The sequence below is a fragment of the Pan troglodytes genome, chromosome X, assembly GCF_028858775.2.
Source record: "Pan troglodytes isolate AG18354 chromosome X, NHGRI_mPanTro3-v2.0_pri, whole genome shotgun sequence".
Taxonomy (NCBI): Eukaryota; Metazoa; Chordata; class Mammalia; order Primates; family Hominidae; genus Pan; species Pan troglodytes.
The window spans coordinates 152,246,478-152,266,575 of NC_072421.2; the positions used below are offsets into that span (position 1 = coordinate 152,246,478).

Consider the following 20,098-nt stretch of genomic DNA (forward strand, 5'->3'; position numbering starts at 1 on the left):
CTGGGACTACAGGTGTGAGCCATCACGCCCAGCTACTTTTGCTTTTTTATCAATCTGACAATCTTTGTCTTTTAACTGAAATATTTGGTCCATTCATATTACATATGATTACTGTTATATTTCAATTTAAATATACCATCTTATCTTGCTATTTTTCCTATCTGTTTTATGTTTCTTTATCTCTCTTTGCTTGCTTTCATTTAGGTTTGTTGAGTATATTTTATCCTTTCATATTTTTTCTTCTACCATTTTGGGAGTCTTACATTGTGTGTATTTCTATTACTTACTGGCTATCCTATAAACTACAACATTAATCAAATTATGAAGGTTTAATATTAACATCTTTACCTCCTAGATAATACATGGATTTTAGAATCCTTTATTCTATTTATCCACATGCTGACTTTTTTGCTGTTGTCATATGTTCTAAATTCTCACACGCACACCTGGATTAAACAATAGAAATTTATTTTCTCACAGTTCTGGAGGCTACAAGTCCAAGATCAAGGGGTAGGCAGGCTTGTTTTGTGTGTGTGTGTGTGTGTGTGTGTATTTTTTTTTTTTTGTCTGTTTGTTTTTTGAGATGGAGTCTCCCTCTGTAGTCCAGGCTGGAATGTGATGGCACAATCTGGGCTCACTGCAACTTCTGCCTCCTGGGCTCAAGCAATTCTTGTGCCTCAGCCTCCCGAGTAGCTGGGATTACAAGCACACGCCAGCATGTCCAGCTAATTTTTGCATTTTTAGTAGAGGGGGTTTCACCATGTTGGGCAGGCTGGTCTTGAACTTCTGACCTCAGATGATCTTCCTGCCTCAGCCTTCCAAAGTGCTGGGATTACAGGCATGAGTTACCACGCCTGGCCAGCAGGCTTGGTTCTTTTTTTTTTTTTTCTTTTCCTTTTCTTCTTCTTCTCCTTCTCTTTATTTTTTTTTTTAGAGGCAGGGTCTTGTTCTGTTTCCCAGGCTGGAGTGCAGTGGCACAACCCTAGCTCACTGCACCCTTGTAACAAGAACTACAAGTGCACACTACCACACCTGGCTAAGGGTTGGTTTCTTGTAAGGCCTCTCTCGTTGGCTTGTAGATGTCTGTCCTCTTTCTATATCTTCATGTGGTCGTCCCTCTGTGCCTGTCTGTGTCCTAATTTCCTCTTTTGCTTTAACGCATAAAAGATATTTTCATTAGGTTTTCTTTTTGAGAGAGGGGTTCACATTGTTTATTTTAGCATTGTGAAGACATCATTCATTATTTTCTGATATTTGCTATTATTTAGAAATCAGCTGTCAGTTTGTTACTCATTATGGTAATGTACATGTCTTCTGACTTATCTATTGCAAAATTCGCAAACATAAAATTTACCATTTTAACAATTTTAAAGTGTGAAGTTCAGTGCCATTTAGTACATTCACAATGTTATATAGCCATCACCACTATCTAGTTCCAGAACATTTCTATAACCCCAAAAGGAGATTCAATACTTATTAAGAAGCCACTCCACATTCACTCCTTCTGCCAGCTTCTGGCAACCACTAATCTGTTTTCTGTCTCTATGGATTTGCTATTCTGGGTATTTCATATAAGTGGAATGTGGCCTTTTGTGCCTGGCTGCTTTCACTTAGCATAATGCTTTCAAGGAGCATCCATGTTTTAGCATGGATCAGTACTTTGATTTTTTATGAATAAATAATAGTCCATATATGGATAGACCACATTTTGTTTATCTGTTCATCACTTGATGAACATTTGAGTTGTTTTCACCTGTTTGCTATTATGAATAGTACTTCTATATGCATTTGTATATTAGTTTTTGTTAGAGTGCCTGTTTTTAATTCTTTTGGGTCCACACCCAGGAGTAGAATTGCTGGGTCTATGTTAATTCTATGTTTTCCTTACTGAGGAACTGCCAAAATATTTTCTACAGTGGCTGCCCTATTTCACATTCTCATCATCAAGGAAGGTTCCAATTTCTTTATATTCTTGCTAACACTTGTTATTTTCCCGCTTGACATTTTGTTTTTGTTTTTTTTTAAATTTAGCCATCCTAGCAGGTTTGAAATGCTATCTCATTGTGGTTTTGATTTGCATTTCCCTAATAACTAATGATGTTGTCTATCTTTTCATGAGTTTGTTGGATCCTTGTATATCTTCTTTGGAGAAGTTCCATTGAAGTCCTTTACCCATTTTAAAATTTGGTTGTCTTTCTGTTGTTGAGTTGTAAGAGTTCTTTTTATATTCTGGGATACTAGGCCCTTTATCAGATATATGATTTGCAATTTTTTTCTCCTATACTGTAGATCATCTTTTTACTTTCTTGATAGTGTTCTTTGATGTACAAAAGCTTTTAACTTTAAAGATGTCTACTATATATATTTTTATATAGTTGTTGCTTGTGATTGTGGTGTCACATCTAAGAAACCATTGCCAAATCCAGTATCATAACAATTTACCTCTTTGTTTTTTCTTACAGTTTTATGGTTTTAGCTTTTATATTTAGTTTTTTGATACATTTTTAGTTAAATGATTTTTTACAGACAGGGTCTTGCTCTGACACCCAGGCTGGAGTGCAGTGGTGCGATCATGGCTCACTGCAGCCTCCACCTCCTGGGCTCAAGTGATCCTCCTATCCCAGCCTCCCTAGTAGCTGGGACTACAGGTGTGTACCATCATGCCAGCTAATTTTTTTTTCTTGTTTTGTAGATACAGAGTCTCACTGTGTTGCCCAGGCTGGTCTCAAACTCCTGAGCTCAAGTGATTCACCAGCCTCAGCCTCCCAAAGTGCTGGGATTACAGATGTGAGCCACCACATCCAGCCTTGAGTTAAATTTTGTATATGGTAAAGATCCAACTTCATTCTTTTGCATGTGGATATCCAATTGTCCCAGCACCATTTGTTGAAGAGACTATTCTTTTCCCACAAAATGGTCTTGGCACTTTTATTGAAAATCAATTGACCATAGATGTATAGGCTTATTTCTGGACTCTCAATTCTATTCCATTGATCTATGTGTCTATATTTATGTAAGTACTGCCCTGTTTTGATTCTTGTAGCTTTGTAGTAAGTTCTGAAATTGGGAAGTATGACTCCTCCAACGTTGTTCTTTTTCAAGATTGTTTTGGCTATTCAGGGTCCCTTGAAATTCCATCTGAATTTTAGGATAGATTTTTCTATTCCTCAAAAAAAAAATGTCTTTGGGATTCTGATAGAGAATGATTTGAGGCCGGAGAATCGCTTGAGCCCAGGAAGCAGAGGTTATGGTGAGTGGAGATTGCACCACCACACTGCAGCCTGAGCGACAGAGTGAGACTCCGTCTCAAATCAAAAAACAAACAAACAAAAAAACCCAGAATGCTTGCTTTGAATCTGCAAATGGTTTGTGGTAATATTCTTATCTTAAGAATATTATGTCTTCAAATCCATAAATCCAGGATGCCTTTTCATTTATTTAGTTATTTAATTTCTCTTTTAATTTTTAATTTTTAATTTTTTTCTAGTTGCTAATTTTCCATATTTGCTGTCTTCAGACCAGACAGTTCTTTAGTTTCTTTCAACTGGGTTTTTTTGTTTTCAGTGGACAAGACTTGCACCTCCTTGGTTAAATTTATTCCTAAATATTGTATTATCTTTGATGCTATTGTAAATAGACTTTTCTGTTTTCCTTTTCATATTTGTAATTGTTAGTGTATAAAAATACAATTGATTTTTGCATGTTGACTTTGTAACCTGCAATGGTTTTTTTCAACTGCCTAATAATGTTGGATAATTTGTCTTTTATTTTCATGTTTCCATATGTTATTACTTTAAAGATTTTATACATAATTATTTCATATTATGTATCCGATAATGTCAATATCTGGTGTTCTTCAAGTTTTAAATCTGCATTGATTGTTTCTGTTCACTTGTACTCAAGTTGTCTTGTTGTCTTGCATGTTTGCTGATCTATGTCTGTGATCTTATAATTTTAATATTTAGGAATCCTGGAGGCCTAAACTGGAGGTGCTTTTTTTCTAGAGTAGGTTGAGAATGGTTCTTCCAGGTGCCAGAGGATAATATTTATCTGCAACTTCTCTAGCTTCCTTCTGGGATTCATGACAATGCAGAATTCTCACACTGAGTTCTCCTTGCATTTTGCTCAAGGCTTAGTCTTCCAGTAACAACATTAATATGGGCATTCTGTCTGAGGAAAGGTCTTCCTTTTTATATTTGCTCATTATTCACCTCTCTCCGCTATGATTTCAGCTCATTATTTTAAAATAGAAGTTTGTGGGGGTTTTTGTTGATGGGGAGGCTGGAGATTCCCCTTTCTTTGCTAAATACAACAATGTATTGTCAGTGATATAGCCTTTTTTATTGTTGTACAATATACATAAAATTTACCATTTTAATCATTTTTAAGTGTACAATTTAGTGGTATTAAGTATACTCACAATATTGTGCACCCATTACCACTAACCATTTCCAGAACTTTTTCATCACCCCAAACAGAAACTCTGTACTCATTAAAAATAACTCTCCATTTCTTCCCCATTCCAAGACCCTGGTAACCTCTTTTCTACTTTCTGTCTTTATGAATTTGCCTGCTCTAGATACCTCATTATGGTGGTTAATTTTATGTGTCAACTTGACTGGGCCATGGGGTGCCCACATATTTGATTAAACTTTATTTTATGTGTGTCTGTGAGAGTGTTTTTTGGTGAGATTAACATTTGAATTGGTAGACTAAGTAAAGCAGATTGTTCTCCCCAGTGTGGATAGAACTTATCCAATCAGTTGAAGGCCTAAATATAACAAAAAGGCTTACTGTCCTCTTAGTAAGAGACAGTTCCTTCTATTTGACTACCTTTAAACTGGGACTTCAGTTTTTTTCCTGCCTTTGGGCTCAAACTAAAACATTTTAACTCTTTCTGGGTCTGTAGCCTGCCGGTCTTTGAACTGGAACTACGAATCAGCTCTCTTGGGTCTCTAGGCTGCCAACTCACCCTGCAGATCTTGAGACTTGGCAGACTCCATAATCACATGAGCTAATTCCTTGTGTGTGTGTGTGTGTGTGTGTGTGTGTGTGTGTGTGTGTATGTATCTCCTCTTGGTTCTGGTTTTGTTTCTTTGGGAACCATGACTAATACAGATTTTCACACCAAGAGTGATTCTAAAGGAACAGAATTTTAAGGATAAATTTTATAAATTTGTTATTGGATTTCTGGAATTGGTTCTGTAACCTGATGAAATTTAAAGACACTAATGACTATTTTCAGTAGTAAAAATTGTCCATGGCATGATCTGGCAATAGAAATATGTAGGCCAGGCTGGGCGCGGTGGCTCACACCTGTAATCCCAGCACTTTGGGAGGCCGAGGTGGATGGATCACCTGAGGTCAGGAGTTCGAGACCAGCCTGGCCAACATGATGAAACCCTGTCTCTACTAAAAACACAAAAATTAGGCAGGTGCCTGTAATCCCAACTACTCGGGAGGCTGAGGCATGATAATCGCTTGAACCTGGGAGATGGAGGTTGCAGTGAGCTGAGATCATGCCACTGCACTCCGGCCTGGGTGACAGAGCGAGACGCCATCTCAAAAAATATGTATATGCAAAATATCTCCATTGGATACTCCTAATCAACTACTTTTAAGAAGCAAGGGTCTTGGTGACTATGTATATTGACACTTATGAACATATTTGTCAAACTAATGAATATGATGAGATTAGTTGGTTGCTCCTAATGTTGCTGGAAAAAGTGATGAAAGAAAAGGAGGAGCTCAGGAATTTGAATTCCCAGCTCAAGAGCTGCATAAATGACTTGACAGATTCTATGTATGCCCTGAAGGAGACCCTTATCTACTGTAGCCACAGAGCTGAGATTGCTGAAAATCAAATGCCAAATCTCATCCTGTGACTAACTGAATTACAAAGCAAGCCAAACTCCCAGCTTTGCAGGGTGTCTACTGTTAAAGCAAGGGCAGTGATTGGGAAAGAATGGGGCACTACAAGTTGGATTAGGTATGTGTGGAAGACCCTGATTAAGCTGGGGACATTGAGCTCCTAAATATTGATGAGTCTTCTTTGTCAGTGAAAGTTTTCTCTCCATCCCTGTGGTGGCAGTATCTCCACTCCAGTCTAAGTGGATTAACCCTGCACTGCCTGAGGAAACTGTAATGGCTTCCCCTGAGGCAACTGCCATGCAAGATAATGCTGATTCCCTTCAGGACCCACCCTACCACCCCTCTTTGTTATTAGATCTATAACTACACTCAAGTCCCAGCAGGCGAGGTGAGGTATGAAGGTGACCCATGACAAGGTGCACTACACTCCAAAATCATGACTTGAGTTTTCTAATTTACACAAGCAGGAATCCAGAGAATATGTATAGGAATGGGTACTAAGGATGTGAGATAACGGTGGAAGGCAGGTAAAGTTGGATTAGGCCAAATTTATTGACATGGGCCCACTAAGCAGAGATTCTGGACTTAATGTTGCATCTCAGGGAATTAGGAAGGCCTCTAACAGTTTAATTGGTTGGCTGAAACACAGACCAAAAGATGGCCCACAGTGAGCAAACTAGAAATTTCAGACTTGCCCTGGTTTAATGTAGAAGAAAGGAGATTGAAATGCTAGAGTGAATTTGTCATTTAAGACCTACTCACCAACACTGGGAGAGTTCAGAAGACACAGATCTCACTATTACTTTGAGAAATAAATTTGTGAGGGGAACCTCAGCATCCTTGAAGGGCTCTGTGATCACTCTTCTCTGTAGGTGACACCTTACAGCAGGACCTGCAGTCACTGAATTAGAAAACCTAAATACAATGGGAATAATTGGATCCTGGGGTGGAAGGGGCCAATGGGCAGCACTCAACTGCCAAAGGCAAGGTAAGTGTGGTTACCATAAGGGACAGCAGAGTCAAAGCAGCAGTTAGAATAGTATGACTTGCACAGACCTATGGTGTTGGCTAGTAGATTATAGTGTTCCTAGATGTGATATAGATAGAATGCCTACCAAATTCTTGAACTGCATAAGTGGAAAAGTTCTAGGTCAAGTGAACAAAAGTCTAACCCGAATAATAAAAACAGAGTCACGGCCTCTCAATCAATTCCCAGACTTGAGCAGGTTTACAGACCCAGCACTCCTTGAATGAAGGGGAGGCTCAGTCTCCTTGAGGAAGGACTCTGGTACACTGCCAAGAATACTGCCACTCTTTCTCTCAGCCTTCCCCAAAGGGACATATGGCCTTTCTATCAGAATAAATGTGCACTGAAGAAAAATAATTAATCAGACCTTTCAGGGACTACTGGACAATGGCTCTGAACTGGCACTAATTTCAGGAGACCCAAAATGTCACTGTGGTCCACCAGTCAGAGTATGGGCTTATGGAGGGTCAAATGATCAATGGAATTTTAGCTGAAGTCCATCTCAAAGTGGATGCAGAGGATCTGTGAGACTATCTTGTGGTTATTTCCCCAGTCCTGGAATGCGTAATTGGAACAGATATATTGAGCAGCTAGCAGGATCTTCACATTGGTTCCCTGACCTATGGAGCAGGGGCTACTGTAGTGAGAAATCCTCCTGTAATCCTCTGTGAATAACTATTCTCCTTTTGTGAGATAGCTCTTGGCCTACTACTGGGCCTTAGTAGATACTGAATGCTTAGCCACAGACCACCAAGTTGCCATGTGACCTGAACTGCCCATCATGAACTAGGTGTTATCTGACCCACCAAGCCATAAAGTTGGGTATGAACAATGGCACTCCATCATCAAATGGAAGTGGTATATACATGATCAGGTCTGAGCAGGTACTGAAAACACATGTAAATTACATGAAGAAGTAGCCCAAATGTCCATGGTGCCTGTTTCTGCTACCCTGCCTTCTCTCTCCCAGCCTGCACTTATGGCCTCATTGGGAGTTACCTATGATCAGTTTACAGAGGAAGAGGAGTCTTGGGCCTGGTTTACAGACGGTTCTGCACGATATGCAGGTACTACACAAAAGTGGACAGTCCCTATCTGAGATACCCATGAAGGACAGTGGGCAGAATTTTAGGCAGTGTACCTGGTTGTGGACTTTGCTTAGAAGGAGAAATGGCCAGGTGTGCAATTATATGTCAAGTAATGGGCTGTAGTCAGTGCTTTGTCCAGATAGGGAGTTGGAAGGAACATGATTAGAAAACAGGTGACAAAGAAATTTGGGGAAGAGGTATGTGGACAGATCTCTCTGAATGGGCAAAGGATGTGAATATATTTATGTCCCATGTGAGTGCTCAACGAAGGGTGACCTCAGCAGATAAGGATTTCAATAATCAAGTAAATATGATGGGCCGGGTGCAGTGGCTCACACCTATAATCCCAGCACTTTGGGAAGCCAAGGCGGGAGGATCACCTGAAGTCAGGAGTTCAAGACCAGCCTGGCCAACATGGTGAAACCCTGTCTCTACTAAAAATACAAAAATTAGCCAGGCATGGTGATGCGCGCCTGTAGTCCCAGCTACTCGGGAGGCTGAGGCACGAGAAATGCTTGAACCCGGGAGGCAGAGGTTGCAGTGAGCTGAGATTGTGCCACTGCACTCCAGCCTGGGCAACAGAGCAAGACTCCATCTCAAAAAAAAAGTAGATATGATGACCTGTTCTGTGGATACCAGTCATCCTTTTTACTCAGCCACCTATGTCACTGCCTGATGGGCTCATGAACAAAGTAGCCATGGTGGCAGGGATAGAGGCTATGCATGGGCTCAGCAACATGGACTTCTATTCAACAAGGCTGACCTGGCTATGGCCACTGCTAAGTGCCCAATCTGCCAGCAGTAGAGACAAACACAGAGTCCTCAGTATGGCAGTATTTCCCAGGATGATCAGCCAGCTATCTGGCAGCAGGTTGATTACATTGGAATATGTTCATCATGGAAGGGGCAGCGTTTTGTCCTTCCTGGAAGGAAACTGAACTACTGCTTCACAATGGAGGTATGGAAGAGTGTGTCTGGAATACAATAGATCCCTTAGAGTGTCTCTTAGTATTACCAGGCCCTATGATTCTGGTCAATGGGAAACTACAGCAACCCAATCCATGCAGGACTACTAGTGGCCCAGGCTCTTCAGGAATAAAGGTTTGGGTCACCTCATCAGGTAAAGAACCACAATCAGCTGAGATGCTTGCTGAAGGCAAAGTCAATACAGAATGGGTAGTAGAAGAAGGTAGTTATCAATACTAGCCAAGTTTTGTTATATCATGTTAGGTGGAATTATGACCTCATTTTTGTCTCTACTTAGAGATAAAGGAGATGTGTATGATGGGTGCTACATTGACAAGGGGTGGACTTGTCATGGTTAATTTTATGTATCTACTTTACTTGGTCATAAGGTGCCCAGATATTTACTCAAACATTATTCTGGTTATTTCTGTGAAGGTGTTTTTGAATGGGATTAACATCGAAGTCAGTAGACTGAGTAAAGCAGATTGCTCTCCCTAATGTGGGAGGCATCATCCAATTAGTTGAAGGCCTGAATAGAACAAAAAGACTGAGTCTTCCCCAAGTAAGAAAGCATTCTTGCTGCCTGACTGCCTTTGGACTGGAACATCAGCTTTTTCCTGCTTTCAGTCTTGAACTAAAACAGTTTAGCTCATCCAGAGAGACAGAGAGAGAGAGACAGACAGACAGAATCTCCTATTGGTTCTGTTTCTTTGGATATCCCTGACTAACACACTCATATAAGTAGAATCATATAATATCTATCCTTTTATGTCTGGCCTATTCACTTAGCGTATTTTCTTTTCTTTTTTTTTTTTTGAGATGGAGTCTCACTCTGTTGCCCAGGTTGGAATGCAGTGGCGCGATCTTGGCTCACTGCAAGCTCTGCCTCCCGGGTTCATGCCATTCTCCTGTCTCAGCCTCCCGAGTAGCTGGGACTACAGGCACCCGCCACCACGCTTGGCTAATTTTTTGTATTTTTAGTAGAGACGGGGTTTCACTGTGTTAGCCAGGATGGTCTCAATTTACCGACCTCGTGATCTGCCTGCCTCAGCCTCCCAAAGTGCTGGGATTACAGGCATCAGCCACCGCGCCCGGCCTTCACTTAGCATATTTTGAAAGTTCATCATGTTGTGGCACTAATCAGAGATATAACCTTTTTTAAATGGGAATTTCTTCTAGAATATCCAATGTCTAGACTTCAGTTCACCAAACTGCCAGTTTGGTGAAGTCTTTCATCCAGCCTTGATGGATAAGGGAATTCTTCTTGGACATGATGTTTATCTGAGACTTAACGAATGAGTCAGGTGAAAGTGGCAGTAGAGGGTAGCTAGAAAAATGTTCCAGGTAGAAGAAATAGTATCTACTTAAAAGCCTGGTATGAGATATAATGGCTGTATTTAGTGACCTGAGAATTTCTTGGTATGGATGGAGCTTAAAGAGCCAAGTGGCAAGAGACTGTATTAGAGAGATTGGTAAGGACCACATCATGGTTAATTCTTGGTGAAAAAAGAATATAAAAAATACCAAAGAGAGGAACTATTCCTTCCCCCATTACTCATGGGGTGATAAGACTTTATGTCATGTCTTTTAATCAGGACAATTTGTTGAATTATCCAGCAAACCCAGATTAAGAATGAAGACTTCCTGGACCACTAAACTTAAAGGTCAAAAAGGCTTGGGAATCAAGGTGCTGATGAGGAGAATTAACTCTTGGATCTACTCTGCCCTTTTTCTCAGTATTTTACCTTTTTCTTAAAGTCACTGTGTTCTCTCAGAATGCCTTTTACAATGTCTTGCTACCATAGGTACTTAATAAATTTTGCTCTGAAAATTTGGTCATATATCAACCTTTTTATGTTATGTTAAGCTCTAGGAGAGGTGGTATTTTTTTTCTTTCTTTCTTTCCAAGGAGACCAGCATACCTTTACTTTGCCATTCTGAAAAAAGAGAGTCCAGTGATGGCCATCTTGACTGCTGGAGATGAGGAACTCCTTCACATACATGCTGGTAAGCAGAGATTTTACTCCCTGAGTAGTTATTCCTGTGACTTTCATTGTCTTCTGGAAGTCCACTTGCAGCCACTCTTTTGGATTATTCACCTGAGGGCAATAGAGTTGGACTAGTAGCCTCTTGGTCACCATTTACTCCCAGAAATTCCCAAATCCCTCTTAACCATACCACAGCACTTCTCACTCTACTTTCTTTTTTGAGATGGAGTCTTGCTCTGTCACCCAGGCTGTAGTGCAATGGCATGATCTCAGCTCACTGAACCTCTGCCTCCCGAGTTGAACCGATTCTCCTGCCTCAGCTTCCCGAGTAGCTGTGGTTACGGGTGCCCACCACCATGTCCAGATAATTTTATATTTTTAGTAGAGATGAGGTTTCACCAGGTTGGCCAGGCTGGTCTTGAACTCCTGACTTCACGTGATCTGCCACCTAGGCCTCCCAAAGTGCTAGGATTACAGGCGTGAGCCACTCTGCCCGGCCTCCTTCCTTCCTTCCTTTCTTTCTTTTTCTTCCTTCCTTCTTTCCTTTCTTTCTCTCTCTCTCTCTGCCTCTTTCAGACAGAGTCAGGCACTGTCGCCTGGGCTGGAGTGCAATAGCGTGATCTCAGCTCACTGCAACCTCCGCCTCCCGGGTTCATGCGATTATCCTGCCTCAGCAAAAGAGTGATCTAGAACTCCTGACCTTGTGATCGGCCCGCCTCAGCCTCCCAAAGTGCTGGGATTACAGGCATGAGCCACCGCACCCAGCCTCCACTTTCCATTGGCTAGTCAGTCTCTCTTATTCAACTCTAAGCAACTTCAGGGCCAAAATTTTTCACAATTCACCTTTGTATCCCTAGGCTCATCCTAGGGATACTAAGATGTGCAGTAAATGTTTACTTTTCATTGATGTAATGAGAAACCTGGAAAGAAAGCTAATTGTTGATATTTATCTGTAAAATGGACTTTAGCTTCTACAATTCTTTGACAGATATTAGCTCAGTACTAGATATAGAGATTCTTCTTCCAGGAGGTTCAATTAGAGATCATTTCCCCCAAATGCCTGTGTGGTTGTCTGCCCATAACCAAACTTCCTTGACACACTTTTTAGAACTAACAGTTGACAGAAATACCTCAGAAGAAACAGTCAAGGCCTTCCCCGATTTTTTCCCCAACCACTGCTCTGAGTCAGTTAAACAGTAAATCTGTTGCCTCTTACCTGAGGTCTCCAGGCATTACTCCTCCCTTGGAGGTGAAGTCGAGCTTTTGAAGGAGACCAGGTGGCAAACATATTGGTAAAGTAGGATGAAGCAGTAATCTGTGCATCTGATATTGCTTTACTCTCCATTCCCAATGGCATGCTGCAACCTCAAAGAAAAGAAAAAAGAAGGTTATCACAAGGACATGCTTCAGCCTCAGTTATACTGAGCAGCTTCCACTGATATTCTAGGGCTACTGTCATCATAATATCATTTCTCAGGTGTTAACTTTTGCACAGATTCTGTTATTGGTTTTTTGTTTTGTTTTGTTTTGTTTTTGTTTTTTTGAGATGGAGTCTCACTTTGTCACCCAGGCTGGAGTGTAGTGGCATGATCTCAGCTCACTGCAACCTCTGCCTCCCGAGTTCAAGCGATTCTCTTGCCTCAGCCTCCCGAGTAGCTGGGACTACAGGCGCCCACCACCACACCCGGCTAATTTTTTGTATTTTTAGTAGAGTTGGGGTTTCACCATATTAGCCAGGATGGTCTTGATCTCCTGACCTCGTGATCCGCCTGCCTTGGCCTCACAAAGTGCTGGGATTACAGGTGTGAGCCACCACGCCCGGCCAATTCTGTTATTGCTATCTGTTTTCCGGCCAGCTCTTCCCACTTTGTGTGACTCTTTAATTTTCTTTGTTTCTTTTCTTCTTCTACTTTTATTTTAGATTCTAGGGGTACATGGGTAGGTTTGTTGCATGGGTAAATTGCATGTCACTGAGGCTTGGTGTATGAATGATCCCCTCACTCAGGTAGTGAGTGCAGTACACAATACATAACCTTCTAACCCACACCCCCCTCCCAACCTCTCCCCTCCTGAGTGTCCATCATTGTGTCCATGTGCATTTAATGTTTAGCTCCCACTTATGAGAACACATGATATTTGGTTTTCTGTTCCTGCATTAGTTCATTTATGATAATGGCCTCTAGCTGCATCTATGTTGCTGAAAAGGACATGATCTCATTCTTTTTTATGGCTGCATAGTATTCCATGGTATGTATGTACCACATTTTCTTTATCCAATCTGTTGTTGATGGGCATTTAGGTTGACTCCATGCCTTTGCTACTGTGAATAGTGCTGAAATGAACATATGCGTGCATGTGTCTTTATGACAGAATGATTTATATTCCTTTGATTATATACCCAGTGATGGGACTGCTGGGTTGAATGGTATTTCTGGGTTTGCCCAGGACTATGCTGGTTTTAGCACTGACAATTTTGTGTCCTGACACTGGGAACCCCTCCCCCAGTCTCAGGATAACTAGAACAGTTAGTCACCCTACCCATGGTTGAGGGAAGAAGGATATGGGATGACTTGGCACTTACTATTTAAATCACAGCCCATCAACTCCATGCGAAGAGTGCTGCGAATGCTATAATGAGTTGGGTGCAAACGGATGTATCGAGCAATAATTGGAGGGTTAAAAATATTGTGTTTTATCCCAGATGAATCCACATTGCCAAAGAAGACCTGTATGGAGAGATTAGCACAAATACATGGAAAGTGAATACAGAGTAAAAAGCAATTTCTGTCAATCATATCTTCCTTCTAATTTGCTTTGTGCATTTCTCAACAGCATCCAACATCTACATAAGACAACTATGGTTAGATGGATGTTACGATGGTAGACACAAAGGAGGAAAGCACCAAGAAGAAGTGGGAACAAAGGAAATTATTAGGTCTGGGGCAAGTGAAGTTATTTTCTACTTTGAGTTCCTGTAAAAGGTTCATAAAAGTTGAGGAAGCCATTTGGGCTCTGCTACTCCAGCATGGTCCACAGACCAGGAGTAGCAGCATCACCTGAGGGCAATTCAAAATGCAGCATCAGGAGAACGGTATCAGTGAGTTGATGGGATAGGAGGTCCCTAGCTCTTGTTCCCCCACAGGAACAATAATTTGACAATGATCTATGGACAAAAGTGTCTTTGTGGGAGCCTTGGGATTCAGGTATGAGGTTGAGAAACCCTGGTAGAGCTCAAGAACAAAGATGAATACTTTAATAAGGCAGGCCCACATTCTAGCGGCAGGCCTGTCAACTGTAGTTCTGGTTGTGGACCCAGAAGCAGCCCACCACCCTGGGGACTTAGCTCCAGAGTTGTTTGTATATGGTCCTACCACTATCCCTATCTGCCCAGGAATCTGGGAGGAGCAACTCCCATTGGCAACCCCAGTAACAGGGCTCCCAACTGTGGACTCTGAAGCAGCCCTGTACCTAAAGCAGCTTCAGTACCACACTACCATGGTCTTGGGGAAGTTTTGCCTACTTAGGAAACAGGTGGGAGTCATGCCAGTCCACCTCTGGAAGCAGGCCCACCAACTAGACCTGACTGTGGACTCAGAAGTAACCCTGTGAGCCAACTCCAGTCTTGCTGTACCATGTTCTGGAGACAGTCCTGCCTGAATCCACACTTACCTGTGCCCCCATAACAGGCCCACTGACTGTGGGCCCAAGTGGGGACCCTGAAGCAGCCCTTTGACCCAGCTCCAGGCCCACTGCATCATGGTCTGCAGGCAGTCCTGCCCACTCAAGGACCCAGTGAGTGCTACACCTATCCAAAGCCCTGGTAATGGGCCCATTGTCTGAGTACCCAACTTCAGACCAGAAGAGGTGTCAGCTCACTCCAATGCACAGATACCAATGCAAGGCTATGTGGATCATGAAGAATCAGGCAAATATGACATCACCAAAGGGAACTAATAAAGCTTCAGTAACCAACCCTGAAGAAATGGAGATTCATGAAATTTTTGACAAAGAATTCAAAATAATCATTTAAAGAAGCTCAATGAGCTACAAGAGGATACAGGAAGATGACTAACAAAATGAGGAAAACAATACATGAACAACATTAGAAGTTTAATAAAGAAATAAAAACCATAAAAAAGAACCAAATAAAAATCCTATAGCTAAAGAATATTGCTGAATATAGCTGAAGAATGACTGAACTAAAAAATTTAATAGCGATCTTTAATAGCAGACTCAATCATTCAGAAGAAAGAATCTGTAAACTTGAAAACAAGTCATTTGAAATTATCTAGTTAGTGGAATAAAAAGAACAATGAGAAAGAGTGAAGGAAGAACAGAGGACTTATGGGACATCATCAAGCAAAATGATAGATGCATTATAGAAATCTTAAAAGGAGAAGAGAGAGAGAAAGGAAACTTATTTAAAGAAATAATAGGTGAGAACTCCCCAAATCTAGGGAGGGAAAGTGCCATCTAGATTCATTAAGCCCAAAGATAACCAAATACATTAAACCCACAGAAGTCTACAGTGAGACGCATTATAATTAAATTTTCAACAAAGACAAAAGAGAATTTTGGGGTAGTAAGAAGAAAGTGAATTGTCACCTATAGGGGAGCTCCATAAGACTATGAGTGGATATCTCAGCAGAAACCTTGCAGGTCAGGAAAGAGTGGGATGATATATTCAAAGTACTGAGAGAAAAAAATCCAATCAACAATACTTTATCTGGAAAAACTGTCCTTTAAGAATGAACACAAAGATAAAGCCTTTCTCAAACAAAAACTGAGGGGATTTGTCACCATGAGACCTGCCTTATAAGAAGTGCTAATAGTTCTTCAAGTTGAAATAAAAAAAAACAGTAACACAAAAGCATATGAATCCTTTCACTGCTAAAGGTAAATATAAAGAGAAACATAGACTATTGTAACACTATAATGATTGTTATAAATCACTATTAATATTAATTTATAAATTAAAAGACAAAAATAGTAATAGTAACTATAGTGACAGAAATTTGTCAATGGAAACACAATATAGAAGGAAGTAAAATATGACGTCGATTACATAAAGTTGTGGCGGGGGGAATGAGTAAAGTATAGAGTTTCTGTATGTGATTCAAGGTGTTGTCAGCTTAAAACAGACTGCCGTAACTATAAAGTGTTCAATTTGATCCCTGTGGTAACCCCCCAGACCCCCCCCCCACACAGTAGATATACAGAAGATAAAGAGAAAAGAATCAAAACACATCCAAGCAAAAATCATCAAACCACAAAGAAAGAAAAAGAAGAAAAGAACAAGAAAACTACAAAACACAAAACTATTAACAGAATGGCAACAGAAAGTCCTAACCTATCAATAATTACTTTAAGTGTAAATTGACTAAACTCCCCAATCAAAAGACACAGAGTAACTGAATGGGCTTTTTAAAAAGCCAACAATTCAGAGATGGGAAGTAAGAAACAAAAATAAACAGGACCCAACTACATGTTGTTGATAACAGACTCACTTTTGATTTAAGGACATACATAGGCTGAAAGTGAAGGGGTGGAGAAAGTTATGCCATGCAAACTGTAACCAAAAGAGAGCAGGGGTGGCTATACTTGTATGAGAAAAAATAGTCTTTAAGTAAAAAACTGTGACATGAGACATAGAAGGTCATTATATAATAAAAGGGTCACTTGAACAGGAAGATGTAATAATTATAAATATATATGTACCCAACACGAAAGTACCTAAATATATAAAGCAAACATTGACAGACATGGAAGGAGAAATAGATAACAATATAATATAGTTGACTTCAATACTCCACTCTCTATAATGAATAGATCATCCCAACAGAAAATCAATAAGGACAAAACAGAACTGAAGAATAAAATAGACCCAATGGACCTAAAATGTATATACAGAACTTTCCACCCAACAGTAGAATTATCAAGCACACACAAAACATTCTTCAGGACAGATCACCTTTCAGGTCACAAAACAAGTCATAATAAATTTAAGAAGATTAATATCATACCAAGTATATTTTCTGGCCACAATGGATTGAAACTACAAATCAATAACAATAAGAAAACATGAAAATTCACAAATATGTGGAAACTAAACAACACATTCTTGAACGACCATTGGGTCACAGAAGAAACCAAAATCTTGATAATATACCAAAACTTAAAGGATGCAGTAAAAGCATACTAATAGGGAAATTTATAGCAATAAATGCCTATATTTAAAAAGAAGAAACATATGAAATAAACAACCCAACTTATCACCTCCAGGAACTACAAAAAGAAGAAAAAAAAAAACTAAGCCCAAAGGTAGCAGAACAAAGGAGATAATAAATGCTAGAGCAGAAATAAATAAAAAAGAGAATAAAAAACAATTGGAAATAATTGACAAAACTAAGAGTTGATTTTTCTGAAAAAATAAACAAAATTGACAAGTCCTTATCTAGACTACGAAAAAAAGAGAGAAGACTCATATAAATAAAATATAAATGAAAGAGGAGACATTACAACTGATGTCACAGAAACAGACAGAACCATAAGGGACTATTATAAGTGTCAACAAATTGGTTAACCTAGAGGAAATGGATAAATTCCTAGAAACATATAACATACCAAAACTGAATAACAAAGAAATAGAAAGCCTTAACAGACTAACAACAAATAGGGATATTAAATCTAGTAATCAAAAACCTTCCAACAAAGAAAAGCCCAGGACCAATGGCTTCATGGATGAATTCTATCAAACATTCAACGAAGTATTAATACCAGTATTTCTTAAACTCTTCCAAAAAATACAAGAGAGAACACTTCAAAACACAATTTATTAGCCAACATCACCCTGATACCATATCCAGGCAAAAACAACACTAGAAAAGAAAACTACAGGCCAGGCCAGGTGTGGTGGCTCAAGCCTGTAATCCCAATGCTTTGGGAGGCTGAAGCAGGCAAATAACTTGAGGTCAGGAATTCGAGACCAGCCTGGCCAACAAGGTGAAAACTCATCTCTACTAAAAAAATACAAAAATTAGCTGGGTGTGATGGCATGTTCCAGTAGTCCCAGCTACTCAGGAGGCTGAGGCAGGAGAATCGCTTGAATCCAGGAGGTGGAGGTTGTAGTGAGCCAAGATCATACCACCACTGCACTCCAGCCTGGGCGACAGAGCAAGACTCTGTCTCAAAAAAAAAAAAAAGAAAAAAAGAAAGAAAAAGAAAACGAAAAGAAAAGAAAGAAAACTACAGGCCAATATCCCTGATGAACACGGATACAAAAATCCTCAACAAAACACCAGCCAACCAAATTCAACAGCACATTAAAAGGATCATTCATCATGAACAAGTGGTATTTATCCCTAGGATGCAAGGATGGTTCAACATGGGCAAATCAATCAATGTGATATACCACATTATCAGAATGAAAGATGAAAAACACATGATTATTTCGATCAATACAGAAAAAGAATTTGACAAAACTAGATATCCATTCATAATAAAAACTTTCAGCAAGATAGATACAGAAGGAACTTAACACAATAAAGACCATATAGGAAAAGCTCACAGCTGATATCATAACCAAATGTGGAAAAACTGAAGGTTTTTCCTTTTAGATACTGATATGGTTTGGCTCTATGTTCCCACTCAAATCTCACCTTGAATCGTAATCCCCATAATCCCCACATGTCAAGGGAGGGACCTAGTGGGAGGTGATTGGATCATGGGGATGGTTTCCCCCATGCTGTTCTCCTGATAGTGAGTTCTTATGAGAGCTGATGGTTTTATAAGTGTTTGACAGTTCCTCCTTCACACACTCTCTCTTGCCTGCTGCCATGTAAGATGTGCCTATTTCCCTTTCTGCTATGACTGTAGGTTTCCTGAGGAAAGAACATGGGACTTATGGGACAGCCATGCAGAACTGTGAGTCAATTAAACCTCTTAAGACTTCATAAGTGAAGGAGAAATGAAATTCTTTACAGACAACCAAATGCTGAGGGATTTTGTCACCATCAGACCTGCCTTACAAGAGCTCCTGAAAGAAGCACTAAACATGGAAAGGAACAACTGGTACTAGCCACTGCAAAAACATACCAAATTGTAAAGAACATTGACACTATGAAGAAACTGCATTAACTAATGGGCAAAACAACCAGCTAGCATCATAATGACAGGATCAAATTCACACATAACAATATTAACCTTAAATGTAAATGGGCTAAATACCCCAATTAAAAGACACAGACTGGCAAATTGGATAAAGGGTCAAGACCCATCAGTATGCTGTATTCAGGAGACTCATCTCACTTGCAAAGACACACATAGGCTCAAAATAAAGGGATGGAGGAATATTTACCAAGCAAATGGAAAGCAAAAAAAAAAAAAAAAAGCAAGAGTTGCAATCCTAATCTCTGATAAAACGGACTTTAAACCAACAAAGACCAAAAGAGACAAAGAAGAGCATCACATAATGGTAAAGGGAAAAATGCAGCAAGAAGAGCTAACTATCCTAAATATATATGCACCCAATACAGGAGCACCCAGATTCATAAAGCAAGTTCTTAGAGACATATAAAGAGACGTAGACTCCCACACAATAATAGTGGGATACTTTAACACCCCACTGTCAATATTAGATTAATGAGACAGAAAATTAACAAGGATATTCAGGACTTGAACTCAGCTCTGGACCAAGCAGACCTAATAGAGATCTACAGAACTCTCCACCCCAAATCAACAGATTATACATTCTTCTCAGCACCACATTACACTTATTCTAAAATTGATTATGTAATTCGAAGTAAAACACTCCTCAGCAAATACAAAAGAATGGAAATCATAACAAACAGTCTCTCAGACCACAGTGCAATCAAATTAGAACTCAGGATTAAGAAACACACTCAAAACCACAAAACTACATGGAAACTGAACAACCTGCTCCTGAATGACTACTGGGTAAATAATGAAATGAAGGCAGATATAAAGATGTTCTTTGAAACCAATGAGAATGAAGACACAGCGTACCAGAATTTCTGGGACACACTTAAAGCAGTGTTTAGAGGGAAATTTATAGCACTAAATGCCCACAAGAGAAAGCAAGAAAAATTGAAAATTGACACCCTAACATCAAAATTAAAGAATTAGAGAAGCAACAGCAA

The 20,098-nt window shown here is 39.9% G+C and overlaps 1 protein-coding gene across 8 annotated transcripts in view; it reads right to left on the bottom strand.

The window, feature by feature from the left end:
• Positions 1-20,098, bottom strand: part of F8 (coagulation factor VIII) — a 189,326-nt gene that overhangs the window by 13,746 nt on the left and 155,482 nt on the right. For all 8 annotated transcript variants that reach the window (XM_016944624.3, XM_003317789.6, XM_063804695.1 and 5 more), the window contains 3 exons: positions 13,522-13,666; positions 12,157-12,305; positions 10,875-11,051 (listed from right to left, as the gene is read on the bottom strand). In XM_016944624.3, coding sequence (XP_016800113.1) covers positions 10,875-11,051; positions 12,157-12,305; positions 13,522-13,666 — 471 coding nt within the window. The remainder of the gene's footprint in view (positions 1-10,874; positions 11,052-12,156; positions 12,306-13,521; positions 13,667-20,098) is intronic.